This window comes from Pteropus alecto, unplaced genomic scaffold, assembly GCF_000325575.1.
Source record: "Pteropus alecto unplaced genomic scaffold, ASM32557v1 scaffold281, whole genome shotgun sequence".
Classification (NCBI taxonomy): Eukaryota; Metazoa; Chordata; class Mammalia; order Chiroptera; family Pteropodidae; genus Pteropus; species Pteropus alecto.
This window is the reverse complement of record NW_006431909.1, coordinates 789489-804518: the sequence shown is the minus strand read 5'-3', so window position 1 is coordinate 804518 and position 15030 is coordinate 789489. Positions and strand designations below refer to the sequence as shown.

At 46.1% G+C, this 15030-nt stretch overlaps 2 protein-coding genes across 5 annotated transcripts; both read left to right on the top strand.

Moving 5' to 3' along the window:
* The first annotated feature begins 1554 nt into the window (after positions 1–1554).
* On the top strand, positions 1555–3916 carry ETV2 (ETS variant 2). 3 transcript variants are annotated; one of them, XM_025040494.1, is made up of 6 exons: positions 1569–1638; positions 1733–1811; positions 2102–2184; positions 2435–2914; positions 3398–3510; positions 3701–3916. In XM_025040494.1, the coding sequence occupies exons 1-6, from the start codon at positions 1569–1571 to the stop codon at positions 3899–3901; spliced, it is 1026 nt and encodes a 341-aa protein (XP_024896262.1). In that variant the 3' UTR covers positions 3902–3916. The 3 variants fall into 3 exon arrangements, with proteins under 3 accessions (XP_015454201.1, XP_024896262.1, XP_024896259.1); XM_025040491.1 differs by having other exon boundaries at positions 1733–1834; positions 2122–2184; XM_015598715.2 differs by lacking the exons at positions 2102–2184; positions 2435–2914 and having other exon boundaries at positions 1555–1638; positions 1733–1810.
* Positions 3917–7068: 3152 nt separating this feature from the next.
* LOC102877707 (cytochrome c oxidase subunit 6B1) lies at positions 7069–14052 on the top strand. Of its 2 annotated transcripts, none has more exons than XM_006905971.3 (4): positions 7069–7176; positions 8746–8862; positions 10001–10101; positions 13867–14052. In XM_006905971.3, exons 2-4 carry the CDS (start codon positions 8757–8759, stop codon positions 13918–13920), a joined length of 261 nt encoding a protein of 86 aa, XP_006906033.1. In that variant the 5' UTR covers positions 7069–7176; positions 8746–8756; the 3' UTR covers positions 13921–14052. The 2 variants fall into 2 exon arrangements, with proteins under 2 accessions (XP_006906033.1, XP_015454005.1); XM_015598519.2 differs by having other exon boundaries at positions 7080–7176; positions 8718–8862.
* The last annotated feature ends 978 nt before the right edge of the window (positions 14053–15030 follow it).

Sequence of the window (15030 nt, the reverse complement as noted above, 5' to 3'; positions counted from 1 at the left end):
ACCCCCATTCCTCCCACCCACCCCCAACTGGCAAGCGGTTAATGATCAAGCTGAGTAAATATTGGAAAATGACCATATTAAAGAGGTTATTTTTAATGGTAAATATTTACTTATTAATATAGCAGGATGGGTACAAGCACAGGCTCTGAAGCCAAGCCACCTAGGTTGAGGGTTGCCAAATTTAGAAAATAAAAATACAGGACACCTAGTTAAATTTGCACTTCAGATAAACAAATAATTTGTTGTCATATGTCCCAAATATGGCATGTATGTATGTATATGTTGCATGTATACATGGTCTTTTTGAGGGGGAGGGTTGCTGAATCATTTGAAGCAAGTTACAGACATCATAACATTTCACCCCTAAATATCAGTTTCATTTCCTTATAGAGACATCTTTCATATCATACCATTATCACAAATAAGAAAATTAATAATTCTGTATCATATTCAGTTCATACTCAAATTTCCCTATTTATCCCAAACCATTGTAGCATGGAAAGGCGTGGACTCTGGAGATGAAGAGAAGTAGAAGTCAGCCTGCCTCAATTTCCCCTTTTATAAAAAGGGAGATAAGACTAGTATCTACCTCACAAGATTAAATGAAGGCCCATGGCACTGTTAGTGGCATGCAATGAGCCCTCAATAAATGTTAGCTATTAGTATTATTGTTGTTATTGTTTATATTATTGATGCTATTGTTATCATGATTGACACTCCTCGGGAGCAGCCCCAGAACATTCTTCTCAAAGCCCTCGGAAGAGAACTTTGGTCGGCTATCCGCGTCAGCTTCACCCCACCCCACCCCCACCGCCGCAGTCCCCCTGTGGTTTGTGACGTCGTTCGACCACGTCCCGACCGAGGGTCTGGCCGGAAATCCCCCTTCCTGTTGCAGATAAGCTTGCCGTAGCCCAGCTGACCTGACCCCAGACCCTCCTCTCCCCACCACCCCCCATGTCGCAGGATCAAGTCCCCAAGACGGAGAACCTGTCCACAAGCCCCCTGCCCCACCCCTATCACCCTGTAAACACCCTCTGCACCCCCTGTCACCCAGCCTGCTGTTCCCCAGGCTCCTGTCCAAGTCCAAGCCACCCCTGTAGCAAGACAGCCCCAGCGGTGGGCCATCCCTGGAAGAGGGGAAGTGTGGCTCGGCCCCGCCCCGGCACCCTGCAACTCGACCCCAGCTTCGACCCCCAGCTCTGACGTCTTGGAAAATTTCCTTCTGCAAGGCCCCCAGGGGAGGGGGTGCATGCTATGAAATGAGGCTGAGACCCCCAGCTGGGGGCAGAGGGATCCGCCAGAGGTGAGCCATGAACTGGGGACTGGAGGTCTGGGGCCCTAGACTCCTGGGTTTGTGGAAAGGGCTGAGGTCCCTCACCCATGGTCTGAGAGAAAAGGACACTGGAGGCCAAGATTCCAGAGTCCAGGGGAAGAAGGGAGCAGAGTCCTGGACTCCTCGGTCTGAGGGAAACCAGGGCTGGGTGCCCAGACTGCCGGGTTCCTAAGAATCACCAGCTCACCCTGTGCCTTCCCCCTGCACCCACCCAGAACATTCACAACGTGCACCCATGGACTTGTGGAACTGGGATGAAGCATCGCCACAGGAAGTGCCCCCGGGGAACAGGCTGTCAGGGCTGGGTAGGCTGCAATGGGTGTGTGTGGCGAGGGAAGGGGGTGCCGGGTGCTGGCGAGCCTCCGCTGACCCTGACAGGCCCTAACCTCCTGATTGCAGAAGGAGCTGAGCTCGGCTTCTATTTCCATGAACTGGCGCTCCAAGGAAACACGCTGACAGAGGAGACATCCTGGAAAGGTGTTTGTGGGCTGGGACTCCTGAGTGCTGGGGAAGGTGAGAGGCTGGGCCCTTAGGTCTGAGGGAGGAAGGGGGCGTGCCTGGACTCCTGGGGTTGAATGAGGAGAGGGCTGCAGGCTTGAACTCTTGAGGTTGAAAGAGGAGGGCCCTGGGGTCCCAAGTCCTGGACCTGAGATAGTAGGGCCTGGGGGTAATAATGACCCTCAGTCCCTGACCAATAAAGACTACTGGGTGAGTGGTTGGGGCGGGGGGGATCTCTAGTCATTCCTCACACACTTTCTCAAATTCAACTACGTCCTTATCCCTCGCAGGGCCGCCGCCACAGCGGGACTGGAGTTCTGCGTCACCGCACCCAGAAGCTCCATGCGGGGCGGGTGAGTGTCAGGAGAGGCGGGAGGAGGGGCCTGGGTCCTCCACCGTGGTTGAAGTTTAGCCTCCCTGATCTTTGAGGGAGAACGGAGCTAGGACGGGGGGACGCCTGTGTCTTCCAGGTGACCTGGCCTAGATCCGAGAGCCCGGGGCCTCAGGCGCCAGCGCCGAGAGCTTCGATTCCTACAACTACCGAGGGGGCCGAGGAGTGGGACGCCTGAGCTTCCCTCACTCGGGGTCTGTTCCTCCTCACAGAACACACCTCTCGGGCTCTTCCATGGTCGGGAGACTGGACTCACATGGCTTGCACCCGCTCAGAAGCTTGGAGCAGCGACTCGCCGGCCCTCGGCCCCGCCCCTTCTAGCCTGAACCCCGCCTCCTTCGCGGGGTCTAATGGGGTTGAGGGCCAGGACTACACCACCTCCTGGAAAGGAGCCAACTGGTGTTCGCGCGCCCCCGCCGCAGCCAGCACCACTAGCTGGGACTGTTCTATTGGCTCCGACGGCGCCACCTACTGGGGCAAGGGCTTCGGCGAGGAGCCGCGCGCCGACTACACCACGTCGTGGGGCGAGGCTGCCTGCGGCGACTATCCCACCCACTGGGACTCGGGGCTGCATATGGATTGCACCACCTCTTCGAAGCAGTACCAGAGTTCAGATATCACCATTTGCTCCGAACCGAGCCAGCAGTCGGACCGCACAACTTTGGCTCGTTACTCCAAAACTAACCACCGAGGTGAGAGGTCTGACAGACTTCGTCTAGGGGAGCCAAGCCGGAGTCTAGTAGGCGAGGCCAAGCGCCTAAGGAGGCGGGACCCAGGAAACTAGCAGCGAGGGTGCGGGGCTTAGCTACCTAAGGACTCGAGAGAGGAGAGAGTGGTGGACCTCACTCCTGAGTCCTGAGGGAGAGGAGGATTAAGACACTGATAGTTTTCCTAGGGAGCAAAGGACTAAGACCTAGGCTCCCGGCTTAGGTGAGAGGAAAGAGATGAGGGTCTGGATACCTAGGTCTCCGAGGTGAGGCAGCTAAAACTCCTAAATCCCAGATGGGGGCCCCCGATGCCTTGGTCCCCGAGAAGGAGGAGATTCGGACTCCTAAGTCCCGAGTTGGGAAGAACTGGACCCTTGGACCTCCGAGGTGAGGGAGCCTGGACTCCTGGGTCGTCGAAGCGACATGGACTGGGGCCAGGAAGCCTGAGTGCCTACTTCCACCCTGCAGGTCCCATTCAGCTGTGGCAGTTCCTTCTGGAGCTGCTTCAAGACGGGGCGAGTAGCAGCTGTATCCGCTGGACCGGCAACAGCCGCGAGTTCCAGCTGTGCGACCCCAAAGAGGTGGGGCAGCTTCCCAGACCGGCCCCAGTCTCTTGATTAACCTAGCCCCGCCATTTATTTTTCCTAGTCCTTGGCCCCGCCCCAGCCTCGTCTCACCTCAACCCCACTCGGCCCCGCCTAACCGGTGTCGGGATCACACCCATTCCCGCCCCCTCCCGCCCTCCTAGACTAAACCCCGCCTCCGCCATAGGTGGCGCGGCTGTGGGGGGAGCGCAAGAGGAAACCCGGCATGAATTACGAGAAGCTGAGTCGAGGCCTGCGCTACTACTACCGCCGCGACATCGTGCGCAAGAGCGGTGGGCGCAAGTATACGTACTGCTTCGGGGGCCGCGTGCCCTGCCTGGCTTCTCCCGACCGCGAAAGAGGTGAACAGGGAGCAGCGACCCAATAAAAATATCCCGTCAAACCTCGTCTGCGTGCTGTCTGCATCCTTCCCACTGATACTGATTAGACCCTCTGGGGAGCCTGTGTGATCCCAAGACACACCGTGACCAAAACACCCAGACCTTTAGAGGACCTACTATGTGCTCGCTGTGTAACGGTACTTGCAAAAGAATTAAACTCAGTCCCCATAGGACTTACTGTGTCCCTGCCCTGTGCTAGGACTTGTAAAAAAAAAAAAAAAAAAAACCAGCCCCAATCACTAACTTGCGAGTTTACCTACTCTGCCCCCCTTGAAAAGAGTACTGCGGGTCCAGAAAGGGCTTACTGTGTGCCTTCCGGTGCTAGGGACTATCAAGGAATTAGACTTAATGCTTACCCCTCAAAACAACGTATTCTTTCCACCCTCCAAGTTGAGGGACATAGAACTCAGACCTAGACCCCAAGGACAGTCTACCCCATTCTGGGAACCACTGAACCCCTAAAGAGAGCCTGCTGAGTGGTCCTCCTATGGAAGACGCTGGGGATTCAGCAGTGACCAAGACAATTCTGGACCCTGCCCTTAGGGAGTTCACCACAGTCCAGTGAGGAGACAGACCCATCACCAGACTGGGACAGCCCACAGTGTTCAGGGCTGGGATGGGGAAAATCCAGGGCATTGAGAGGGCCCACAAGGACAGACCTAGTCTGACCTAGTCTGGGGTAGGGGAGGTCAGGGAAGGCTTTCTGGAGGAGAAAACAGCTGTTTTGAAAAGTCAGGTAGGCAAAGAGTTCCAGGCAGAAGAAACAGCACGAGTAAGGGCCTGGAGATGGATCTCACAGCATTGTTCAATGAACTAAAATATCAGTGTGGTTGGAGAGTGGATCACTGGTCAATTCACAAAGGATGTGTGATGCCATGGTAAGGAGCCTGGACTTTGTCATGAGGGTACAGGAGAGTCATGGAGGGGTTAGGCAGATCTCACTGAAGAGGGTGAATGCAGGCATATAAACAGGTAGTTCCACAAGTAATTACAATGCTGATGAACGCAGAATGTGTAAGAGGCCCCAGACCAAATGAGACCTGGACATCGCATCCAACAGAGTACGTGGGAAGCATTGAAGGCCAGACCAAGAGGAGGGATGAAAGCCGTTCTCTTTTACAGCTCTTTCTTCCAGTCCCCAGGAGGCACTTTATTCACACAAGAAATTCACTCCTTTGACAAATATTTATAGAGCATCTCCTATGTGCCATGCGATATTTTAGGTGCTGGAGATACAATGGTGCATAAGACAGACAAAAGTTGCTCCTTTATGGTTTTCTCTTATATCGAGGGAGACAAAAAAAGGTAAACACAATAAAAAGAAGAATATAGTATGTGATAAGTGCTATGGAAAAATAAAGTAGGGAAGGGAAATAGAGACTGACAAGATGGCAACTTTAAATATTGGGTCTTAGAAGGACTCACAGAGAAGGTGATAGATGAGCAAAAAGTTGAGGTGAGGGAGGGCCAGCTGTGAAGATTATTTCAGGCCAAGGGGATAGCAAATGCAAAGGCCCTTAGGGGGAAGCCAGTCTGCATGTTTAAGAAACTTTGAGGAAGCCAGCTCCCAGGATGAAGCACTGAGAGTAAGAAGAGGGGTAGGAGACGTTGACTTAAGCAAAGAGGTAAACTGAGGCAAGCTCAAAAAAGATGAGTTTATTTGGGAATAGCAGAGAAATTGCCATTTGAGATGGGCAAACTGAAGCAAGCTACAGTCAAGTCCAAAGAGATAGGGAAGGTCAGCTTTTATTAGGTTTCAGGAGGAAATTGGGGAGAGTTGTTTTGAATAAAAGTTCATTGGAATAGAACAAGCTTTGGGGTTGTAGTTTCTCATTGGCTGCAAGCAGGGGTTAGTGTGTTGTTGCTGCTGCAGGGAGGAATTTTCTTTAAAAAAAAAAAAAAAAGCGGGAGATGAAATTCTCATGTAAAAATGTCCTCCTTTGAACCAGAAGGAAAGGAACATTCTTATGATCACGGACAAGTGGTTGAGACCCAAAGAATTTTATGCAAAGAATTCTATACAAACAGACCTCATTAAAATAATTCTTATCTCTATTTTTCCTACTGGTTTTGCAGGCTGCAACGAATGGTACACGCATGAGTTTTCCCTTCATGACTTCCTGACTCCATTTTGAATAAGGTTTCCTTTACCAGTTTTTACAGAGAGGAGGGTATAAAGGGCGCAGGTCATGTGTACCAACGGTGTAGGTCATGTGTAAGGACTTTTGCCTTAGACTTAAATAGTCAGAACAGCCACCAGGGTAAGGTTCTGGGCTAAGGAGGTAAGTGATCTGATTGAGGTGTTAACAAGGTCCTTCTGGTTGAGTGTACTGATTATGAAGCGCAGTAGGAAAGCCAGGAGCACAAGGAGTGGACTCTTGTAATAGTCCAAGGTGGAGGTGCTGGTGGTTGAACCAGAAGCGGTATAAGATTCTGGGTATATTTTAAAAGGCAAACCCAACATTTCTTGCTAGATCAGCTATGGGGTTTGAGAGAAAGTAAGAGTCAAGGACAACTCTGTCCGGAACAGAGTTGCCATTTCCTGAGACTGACCAATTTCTGCCAGACCCTTCACAGAACCGAGTTTTAACTTTTAACCCCTCTTCTTCATGATGCAGGACTAGTTTCTGATGCCACAGTCACCCAAATCTTTGTTCATTTGTGCCTTCAGAAGTTTGGAGGTAGAGTCTGGTCACTCCTCATTACGTGACAAATGACCCTGGGAAAAAGATTGGTTCCTTTCTATACCCTAACAATTGATTCCATAGCAATCATAATGAGGGTACGGATTTTTGCCTTTTGTTCAACGACACATCCGCAACCCTTATAGAAGTACCTGGCACAGGTAAGCGTTCAATAAATAATTCTTGCACGAAAAAGTACTTCCGCTTGGATATTTTCCCAGGCTCACTCTCCAGCCAGCCCCAGGACCCAGAAAGCCTTTCTCCAAGTAAAGCCAGGGAGGTGACAAGAACCTAGAACAGGGTGGCGTCCCAAGCCCCAGCTAGGAGCCCTTCCAAATGCAACGCAAGCTCGTGATTGGGTCTGAGGTGATGATGAACAGGCATTCAGTCCAATAGAGGATCGGAGTTCACATGGATGGGCGTGGCCGCCTCTCCGTGGGCGCTCTAGCCCCGTGGAAGACTCCCCTATAGCCCGCCTCGCCCGGCTTCCGGCCTGTCTTAATTCCGCTTCCGGTCAAGCGGAATCGTCTTTGCTGAGGGTCACATTGAGCTGCGAGCTGTTTCAGGGGCGTCTTTAGGTGAGTGTCGAGGGCTCGGGAATCCGATGCCCTTTCCTGGGAGACTGAGGAACCAGACCGTAGTTTCCCCGAGAATGAGATGAGGTTTTCGGCCGGCGGCATTCGGCCTCCCGGGGCCCTGTTATATTAGTAGTCATAGCAAACGATTATTTAGTTCTTTCTTAATGACGGGCAACATTCCAAGCGACTTATATTAATTCCTTTAGTCTTCCCTCCAGCCCTATGAAGTAGATCCTGTGATTGTCCTTTTCGACAGTGAGGCAACTGAAGCGCAGAGATATTAAGCTCCTTAGACAGCGACCAGTATTTGGACTCAGTAGTTTAGACTGCAGTGCTCTTAATCACCCGGCCACAAGCGTGGCCCCCGCGGCTTGCCTGGGTTGCATCCTAGTTCCCTGGTGTCAGGCCCCTCCTCTACCCCTTGGATGTTGAAGAGGCCGCATTGTCATCGCGGATCTACTCTCACTCCCAGATAGCGGGTCAAGATCTCTCCCCACATTACTGTTCCGACCGCGTCTGTATCCCAGCGGCTAGTGTGTTCATCCTCCCACCCCTAGTCCCACTTCCCTCCTTCCCCCCAGGTCCCCTAGGTCCCCACCTAGACTACCTTGGATGTTTGAATTTGCATACCTCAATGTAATCCCACTACTCTTCGAATTCTCTGGAATAGACACTTTTTTTTTCACATTCCTTGGTGAAAACTGTGTGCCATCTCACAAGAGACATAGCAGAGGATTTTAATCCTGGGTCCACAGAATCGATAGAATTCAAGGGGTGTTAGTACTCGAATGGGGAGGGAGAATTACATCTGTATTTTTACTAATCTCTAATTGGAATGTAGCATTTCTTTCAGTTAGATATGGCAACAGCAACCTCAGTAGTAGTAGCAGCATCTGTGACTGTCAGCATTCAAAATCATAGGTCATCTTATATCAATCATGTTATGGTTGCTGGTGTCACAAAATATTTACACTCATGATTGTTTCAAAATTGTGGTAGTTAATAAATCCTCAGCGACATAAAACTGGTTTTCTTTGTGAGCATGTGCAATTTTTTAATGCATTCAAACATATTCTGAAGGGTTCATGGCACCAAAGACGTTAAGAACCTCTGCAATGTAGATTATGTCAATGATTGAGTACAGCTCCACCACTTGTATGCTGTATGGCCTTGAGAAGTCATTTAAATCACTGTCCCTTGACTGTGAAACAGTGATAGTAATAGTTCCTACCTTTTAAGATAGCTGTGGGAATAAAGCATTTGTAACAGCACCTGGCCTGTAGTAAGCACTCAATGAGTGTTAGTGTTATTTTGTGACAGATAAGGCCTGATTTTACCTAGGAGTTGACTCTTCAGACCTTGCTGTGACTTCCACATTTAGGTGTATGGATTTGCCCTGCCCTTCACCTCTGTGTGTATATGTTGAGAGGGAGGGTGTGGTGGCTTATTCATACCCAGCCCATCTTCTGTGTCTGAGCCCCACTTGGGCATGGGTGGACTGACATGCCCAGCCTTCCCCCCACCACCAACCCCACCCCTAGAATGCCTGCCAGCACTCTTTGCCTCCAGGAGTCAGCAACATGGCAGAAGACATCAAGACCAAAATCAAGAACTACCAGACTGCCCCTTTTGACAGCCGCTTCCCCAACCAGAACCAGACCAGGAACTGTTGGCAGAACTACCTGGGTAAGCAAGGCATGGAGAAATGCAAACCTTCCCCTGGTCCTACACCTGAAGTTGCTTACCTCTTGCTTCATTAGGACCCATGCATTCCAGGCTTTCGCTCTTCTATTTTGGACATCCTGCCTCGCAGGGCCCATGCCCCTTGTCACCAGCTGTGTTCAAGATCTGCACCAGTGCCACAAACTTTGTTCCTACGTGATTTTTTTTTTTTTAAAGGTTTATTTGTGTGTGTGATATACATACATACAGGAAGTACAGAAAACAATGTGCAGCTAAATTAACAATTTTAAAGTGAACCCCTGTGTAATTATAACCTGGTTAGAAAAGTAGATATTACCAGGACTCTGAATTCCCCTGCCAACTGTGGGCCCTGTCTTGAACACAACACCCCACTCTCCCCACTAGAGATGTAACTCTACTGACTTAAGGGAATCACATTTTGGTTTTCTCACTGCATTTGTGAACTTTATAAATACCGTATTTACTCTTTCGTGTTTAGATTTCTTAATCAACAGTTTTGAAGATTGTTCTATACTGTGTCGTGTAGTTTGTTAATTTTAACTGCTTTACAGTTTTCCAGTTTATTCGTGGACACTTGAGTAGTTTCCATGTTGGGGCTTTTACAAATGATGCTGCTATAAATGTTCTTATAGATGTAATTTGATGTCCACGTGGATGCTTTTCTCTCTAGGGAATGTGCCCAGGAATGGAATACCTGTAGTAATTTTTTTTTAAATTAATTGCCTACTTTTAAAATCCAGATTATCCCCCTCCTATCTTCCTCTCTCAGACTCCACCATCTTAGCATCAAGACCACCTTCCCCTTCATTTGCCTCAGTTCTGAAGTTCCATAGTCCCCAAACATGCACATCATGTTGCCCCATCAATCCTTACCCCAAGGTTTTCAAGTTGAACAGCAGTTCTCTGGGGACTGTCAAGTCAATTTAGTGAGGTTTATCTACCCCTTTTTAGTACGCTTGTAAGGGTATGCATTCTTTGTGAAACGTGTCTGTGTCTGTATCTGTGTGTTCGTATAACTGGTTGTGATACTCTGAAATACTCTAAAAGTATTTCTGTGAGTTCTGTTCAGAAATGCGTCCAGCCTTTTGTCTGGGCTGACCCTGAATCTCTTTTTTCACAGACTTCCACCGCTGTGAGAAGGCAATGACCGCTAAAGGGGGTGATGTCTCCGTATGTGAATGGTACCGGCGTGTGTACAAGTCCCTCTGCCCCATATCCTGGGTATGTGACTCTTACTGAGGCCCTTGGGATGCTTGGGTGGGGTCCTAGGAGAGGGGAGTGTGGTGACTTGGTGGGAGCTCATCTGCAAGAGGCAGAGGGAGGACAGAGCATCACACTGTCCATGGAATTTGGCCTTTCTTCTTCCTAGAATTGCTTCCCTTTCCTTCTTTAACTGACCCTCAATTATTCAGAGCTCTTAGCCAAGGCAACCAGGGCAGTTTTCTTGCTAGATCCATCTTGTTCATGTACTCTGCAGATATGTACTCAGTGTAGTGTCTTTGTCCCTGTGGAGCTCACCATCTTGTGCATCCTGTTCTTTTATATTATGAACATTTTCAAATATACATAAAAGTAGAGAGAATAATTCAGTGACCCCAAATATACCCATTACCCAAATTGAGTTGTATCAAGATTTTTTCACATATCCTTCATCTATCTCTTTTCTTTTTCTTTTTTCCTTTGCTGAAGTTTTCTGAAGCAAATCCCAGACATGTCATTTTACCCTAACCTACCTCGGCATCTCTAAAAAATACAAATGCAGTAAGGCAGTCCTTTTAGCCGTGATCTGACTAGGCCTTTGTTACTATTTAAAACTCTCTGCCATACCCTCTTTTTTAAATAAAGAGTTTATGTTTAACATTATCCTAATTCATCAAGTCAAAGATCCCATTGACTATAAGAAACATTGAGAGATGTGCAAATCTTTTTTTTTTTTTAATGCTGGAAATGAATATAACAAGAGTGCCGATTTCAGCAATGTTAAAATGAAATACCATGTGTCTTAGAATCAAAATACGATACTATTACAAAAGTAGTAGTGCTCATTTAAAAAAAAACAACAAATGTGAGCAATACAGTAAAATAAAGAGTAGAACCCCTCTTGTGTTCCCCAGTCCCTCTCTCCGGAGGTAACTACTGTAACTGATTCCCTTTTTTTCTATATATAAATTTATCATATATAAGCTTGTGGCACTTTGTATGTATGTATGGGTCATACTATATATTCTGTTTTATAACTTTGGCTTGTCAGTATGTCTTGGAGCCTTTTTTTTATTTTAATGACAATTCATATAGATCCTCCTTATTCATTTTATTAGCATATACAATGCGTAATACAGATGCTTTTATTTAACTGGTCTCCTTTTGATGGAGATTGTGTTCTAATTTTTCAGTATTTTAAGCATCTTCGATGTACATTGTTGGGGCTTATTTCTTGAGAACAAATTGCCTTAATGGCACTCTTCCCCGGCTCACTTTGTTTTCTTCTCACCTTTCTGGCCACACTGTCTCAAGTGTCTTTGAGTACCCTGTGCCCTCAGGATTTCTCCTTGACCCTGGATGATCTTTGGTAACGTGATGTTTTGATCTCCTAACATCCCCCCTCCAGCCTCAGGGCCTGCATTGGGTGTGTGGTGGACAGGATGCTAGGATCATGCTTCCAGTGCCGGTGTTGCCCCACACCCCAGTTACCACGACCTGGGCCTGCCCTTACTTGAGGAGCATTAGATCGTGTGGTTCATCTGCTTAGATGCCAACTGTGTCTGCCCTGTTAGGGCTGTATGTAAATGCACTCGGCACATGTCCATTTATACCTAGTAGCCCTGGTTCCTTTACTTCAAAAACTTGGTGAAGTAAATATAGGTGTTTTGTTATTGCTATTGCATTTATTTTTTATAAGCAGTATAATCACTTTACAGAAACTTAAAAAATAGAGGAAGAGGCAGAAAAATGTCTCTCTCATCTGACCTCGCCAGTAGCATCTTCCAGATGTTTCCTATGGTATTTTTTGTTTGTTTGTTTTTTGTTTTTTAATAAGTCTCTAATCCCAGTATATGGGGGCGGGAGTTCAGCATTTTTCCTATGTGAGCATTTAAGACATTTTTTCCAACTATCTTTTATTTTCTGGTTTAAAAAAACCTTTAGTTTCTCCATGAAAAATTGCGCTGACTTTTTGTAGAATCTTCAAAATGAGAGATTTATATAATGTAAACAGTGAAAGTCCCCTAGTCACCCCCTTCTGAGTCCTAAGTTAACTTTCCTTAGGAATTTGGTATAAATCTTCACTTCCTTTTCTGTGTGCTGATTATGCATATGTGTAGGTGTGTTTTTATGTACTTTTGAAAATGTAGATATGGGTCATACTCTAGATTCTGTTTCGTACTTTGCTTTTTTTTACTTGACATCATTGTAGTCCTATTTTCATGTCAGTGCAATATGCTCAATTATTGGGTAGCCATAATCTTTAATAGTTAAAAGATATTCCCTTCCTCTTTAACTAGACACATTCTTTTTTCACTATTTTAAATGATACTTGAATGTACAATTCCATTGCAGGAAAATCTTCCTCCCTGCCGCCATTTGAATGGTTTCCTTAGTTTCTTTTCATGAAGTGAGATTGTTGGACAAAGGGTAATATACCAAAGAACTAGACCAGCCTGATCCTTTAATTTCAAAGGGGGTGAGGACATAAGCCCAGGAACTTAGAAATTCCTACTTAGAAATGTGGACTGTAGACAATTGAGGGAATCTAGATGAATCCCAGACATGAAAAGATGTTCATCCCACTCAAGTCATCAGGCAAATGAAGCTTAAAATAACAGGTTTATGAAGGTTGGTAGTGCTAAGTGTTGGTAGTTCCATAAACTATCCAGTCACTTTTTAGGTCAGTTTGGCAGGATCTTTCAAAATGAAAAAAAATTATACCCTAGATATCCTACAAAAATGTGCACATACAGTATGTTCATTGCAGAGTTGTTTGTAATGGGGAACATTTGGAAACAACCAAAGTTAGGTCAATGATGATATGTTTATTTTGATCTACATGACAGAATATAGAAAGAGCTCTGAGACTTGTGGGAAAAAGCAAGTTTCAGGACAGTATATAGTATGGCCCTATTTGCGTGTGTGTATTTTAAAACAGAGTATTTGCGATGTGGTCTATGTGTATGTAAATAAAATAGACACATATGGTATGGGCCAGCTACACTGTAAGTGCGTTATATCAGAATAAAGGCAGACATGCTAAAAAAAAATGGAATGAGTATCCTCATTTTACAGAATTGGAAACTGAGGCCCTGAAAGGTTGAATAATTTGCCCAAGGTCACACAGCTAGGAAGTGATGGAGTGGGGATTCAGATTCAGTCTTTCTTATCCGTGCTTTTATCCACTGCCTCTACTGTGTAGCATGTAAATGTGAGTGAGTGAATGTGTGTGTGTATGTGTATGTAAATAATATGCTTCTAGCTGCTTGTAGGAAGGTCCACAAGGAGCAGAGTGTTACTTTTGGGAAGTGTTAACAGTGATATCGGCTTTTCCATCATTTTTTATGTGTATGTGTACATGTGTGATCAACAGTAGTATCACACTCCATATTCCACTTGGCACCTTTTTGAACTTGACTGTATATCTTGGAGAGCCATTCATGCTAGAGCATAGATCAGCTTTACTTTTTTCAAAAATGCCTAGTATCCCTTTTTTCTTCTATTCTGACAAACGTCCTTGAGTATTGACCCTGAAGCACTGCACAGCCACTCTTTAGAAGCTCTGTACCATAGTGAGTCAGTTCATGTCAGCCCATTCAGGACAGTGATCCTTGTCTTTTTGGGTCACTGCTGATTTCCTAGCTTCTGGAACAGTGTAGGTACTAGGGTTACTTGTTGACTAACTGAAGAAATGAACAGGTGGGCAAAGTGAGGAAGACAAAGAAGTCTACCCATCTGGTTTCCCCACAGAGGAAAGGAGTAACACTGGCTGTTTTTCCACAGGTGTCAACCTGGGATGACCGCCGGGCAGAAGGCACATTTCCTGGGAAGATCTGAACTGGCTTCACTCCACCTCTCCTCTGTCTTCCATCCCTCTCCCAGGGAAGCGAGGGTGGACCTGGGTACATCCCACCCTGGGATCCTAAATCGTGGTTTAACTAATAATAAATACTTGTTGGAAAAGTATAAGACTATGTGTGAAAGAGCTGGATGATGAGCAAGAAGCTAGGTTGGAAATAGTGCCTAGACCAGTAAGAGGGGCTTCAGAGTGATTATTTTTTTGTTTCATTTTGTTTTTAATTTTTATTTTATCAAACTTTGACCACTTCCTCTGTGCCAGACAGTAGAGTGAGTGATTATATGAAATAGACTCAAGCCCCTATATATGCTAAAATTTATCTGCATGTTCCTTTAATTATTTGTACATTTTTTAACATGTAATTTTTGAACCACATGAAAATAGTATAATAAAAACTCATATACCCATCGCCTAGCTTCAACAGTTATCAACAAATGACCAGTTTTATCTCTAATTACTCCCTTCCCCCCTAGACAATTTTAAAGTAAATCCTAGAGATCATATTTTATTCAGAAATAAGTGTATGTATCTCTTAGAGATACATGCTTTTAAAAACATAATCACAGTACTATTATTACACCTAAGAAATTAACAATTCATAATAATATCCAATAAGCAGTCTTTTGCACAGTGTGTAATTTCTCTCTATATTCTGGGCCTCTTTCATGTTGATCATGGTGATGATTGGAAGTCATTTAAGTAGGCTGAATTAAATGTTCTTTCTCAATGCCCCCAAAAGAATTGCCATACAATAACAACCCAAAATATTATCCACCAAACCTGTCAACAGGGAACTCCTAAGACAGTGTAACCAGCTAGAGCACCAAGGTGTGTGGCCAAATTGGTGTTTCTTCAAGACCATCCAAATGGTTATGCGACAGACTTATCTGAAAGATTTTCAGATGTGCAGAGGAAAGATGTGTATTGAGGAAAAATGGCACTAGGAAGGGATCTCCAATGGCAGCCTATGAGGAGAAGGGGCTGTAAACGAGACCCTCATGTATGCATAGTGACTTTGAGGGGCTGTAGAAGCTTCTGGCATGCATTGGAAATAGCAAAGAATTTAAAAAGGAATATGGTAATAATTT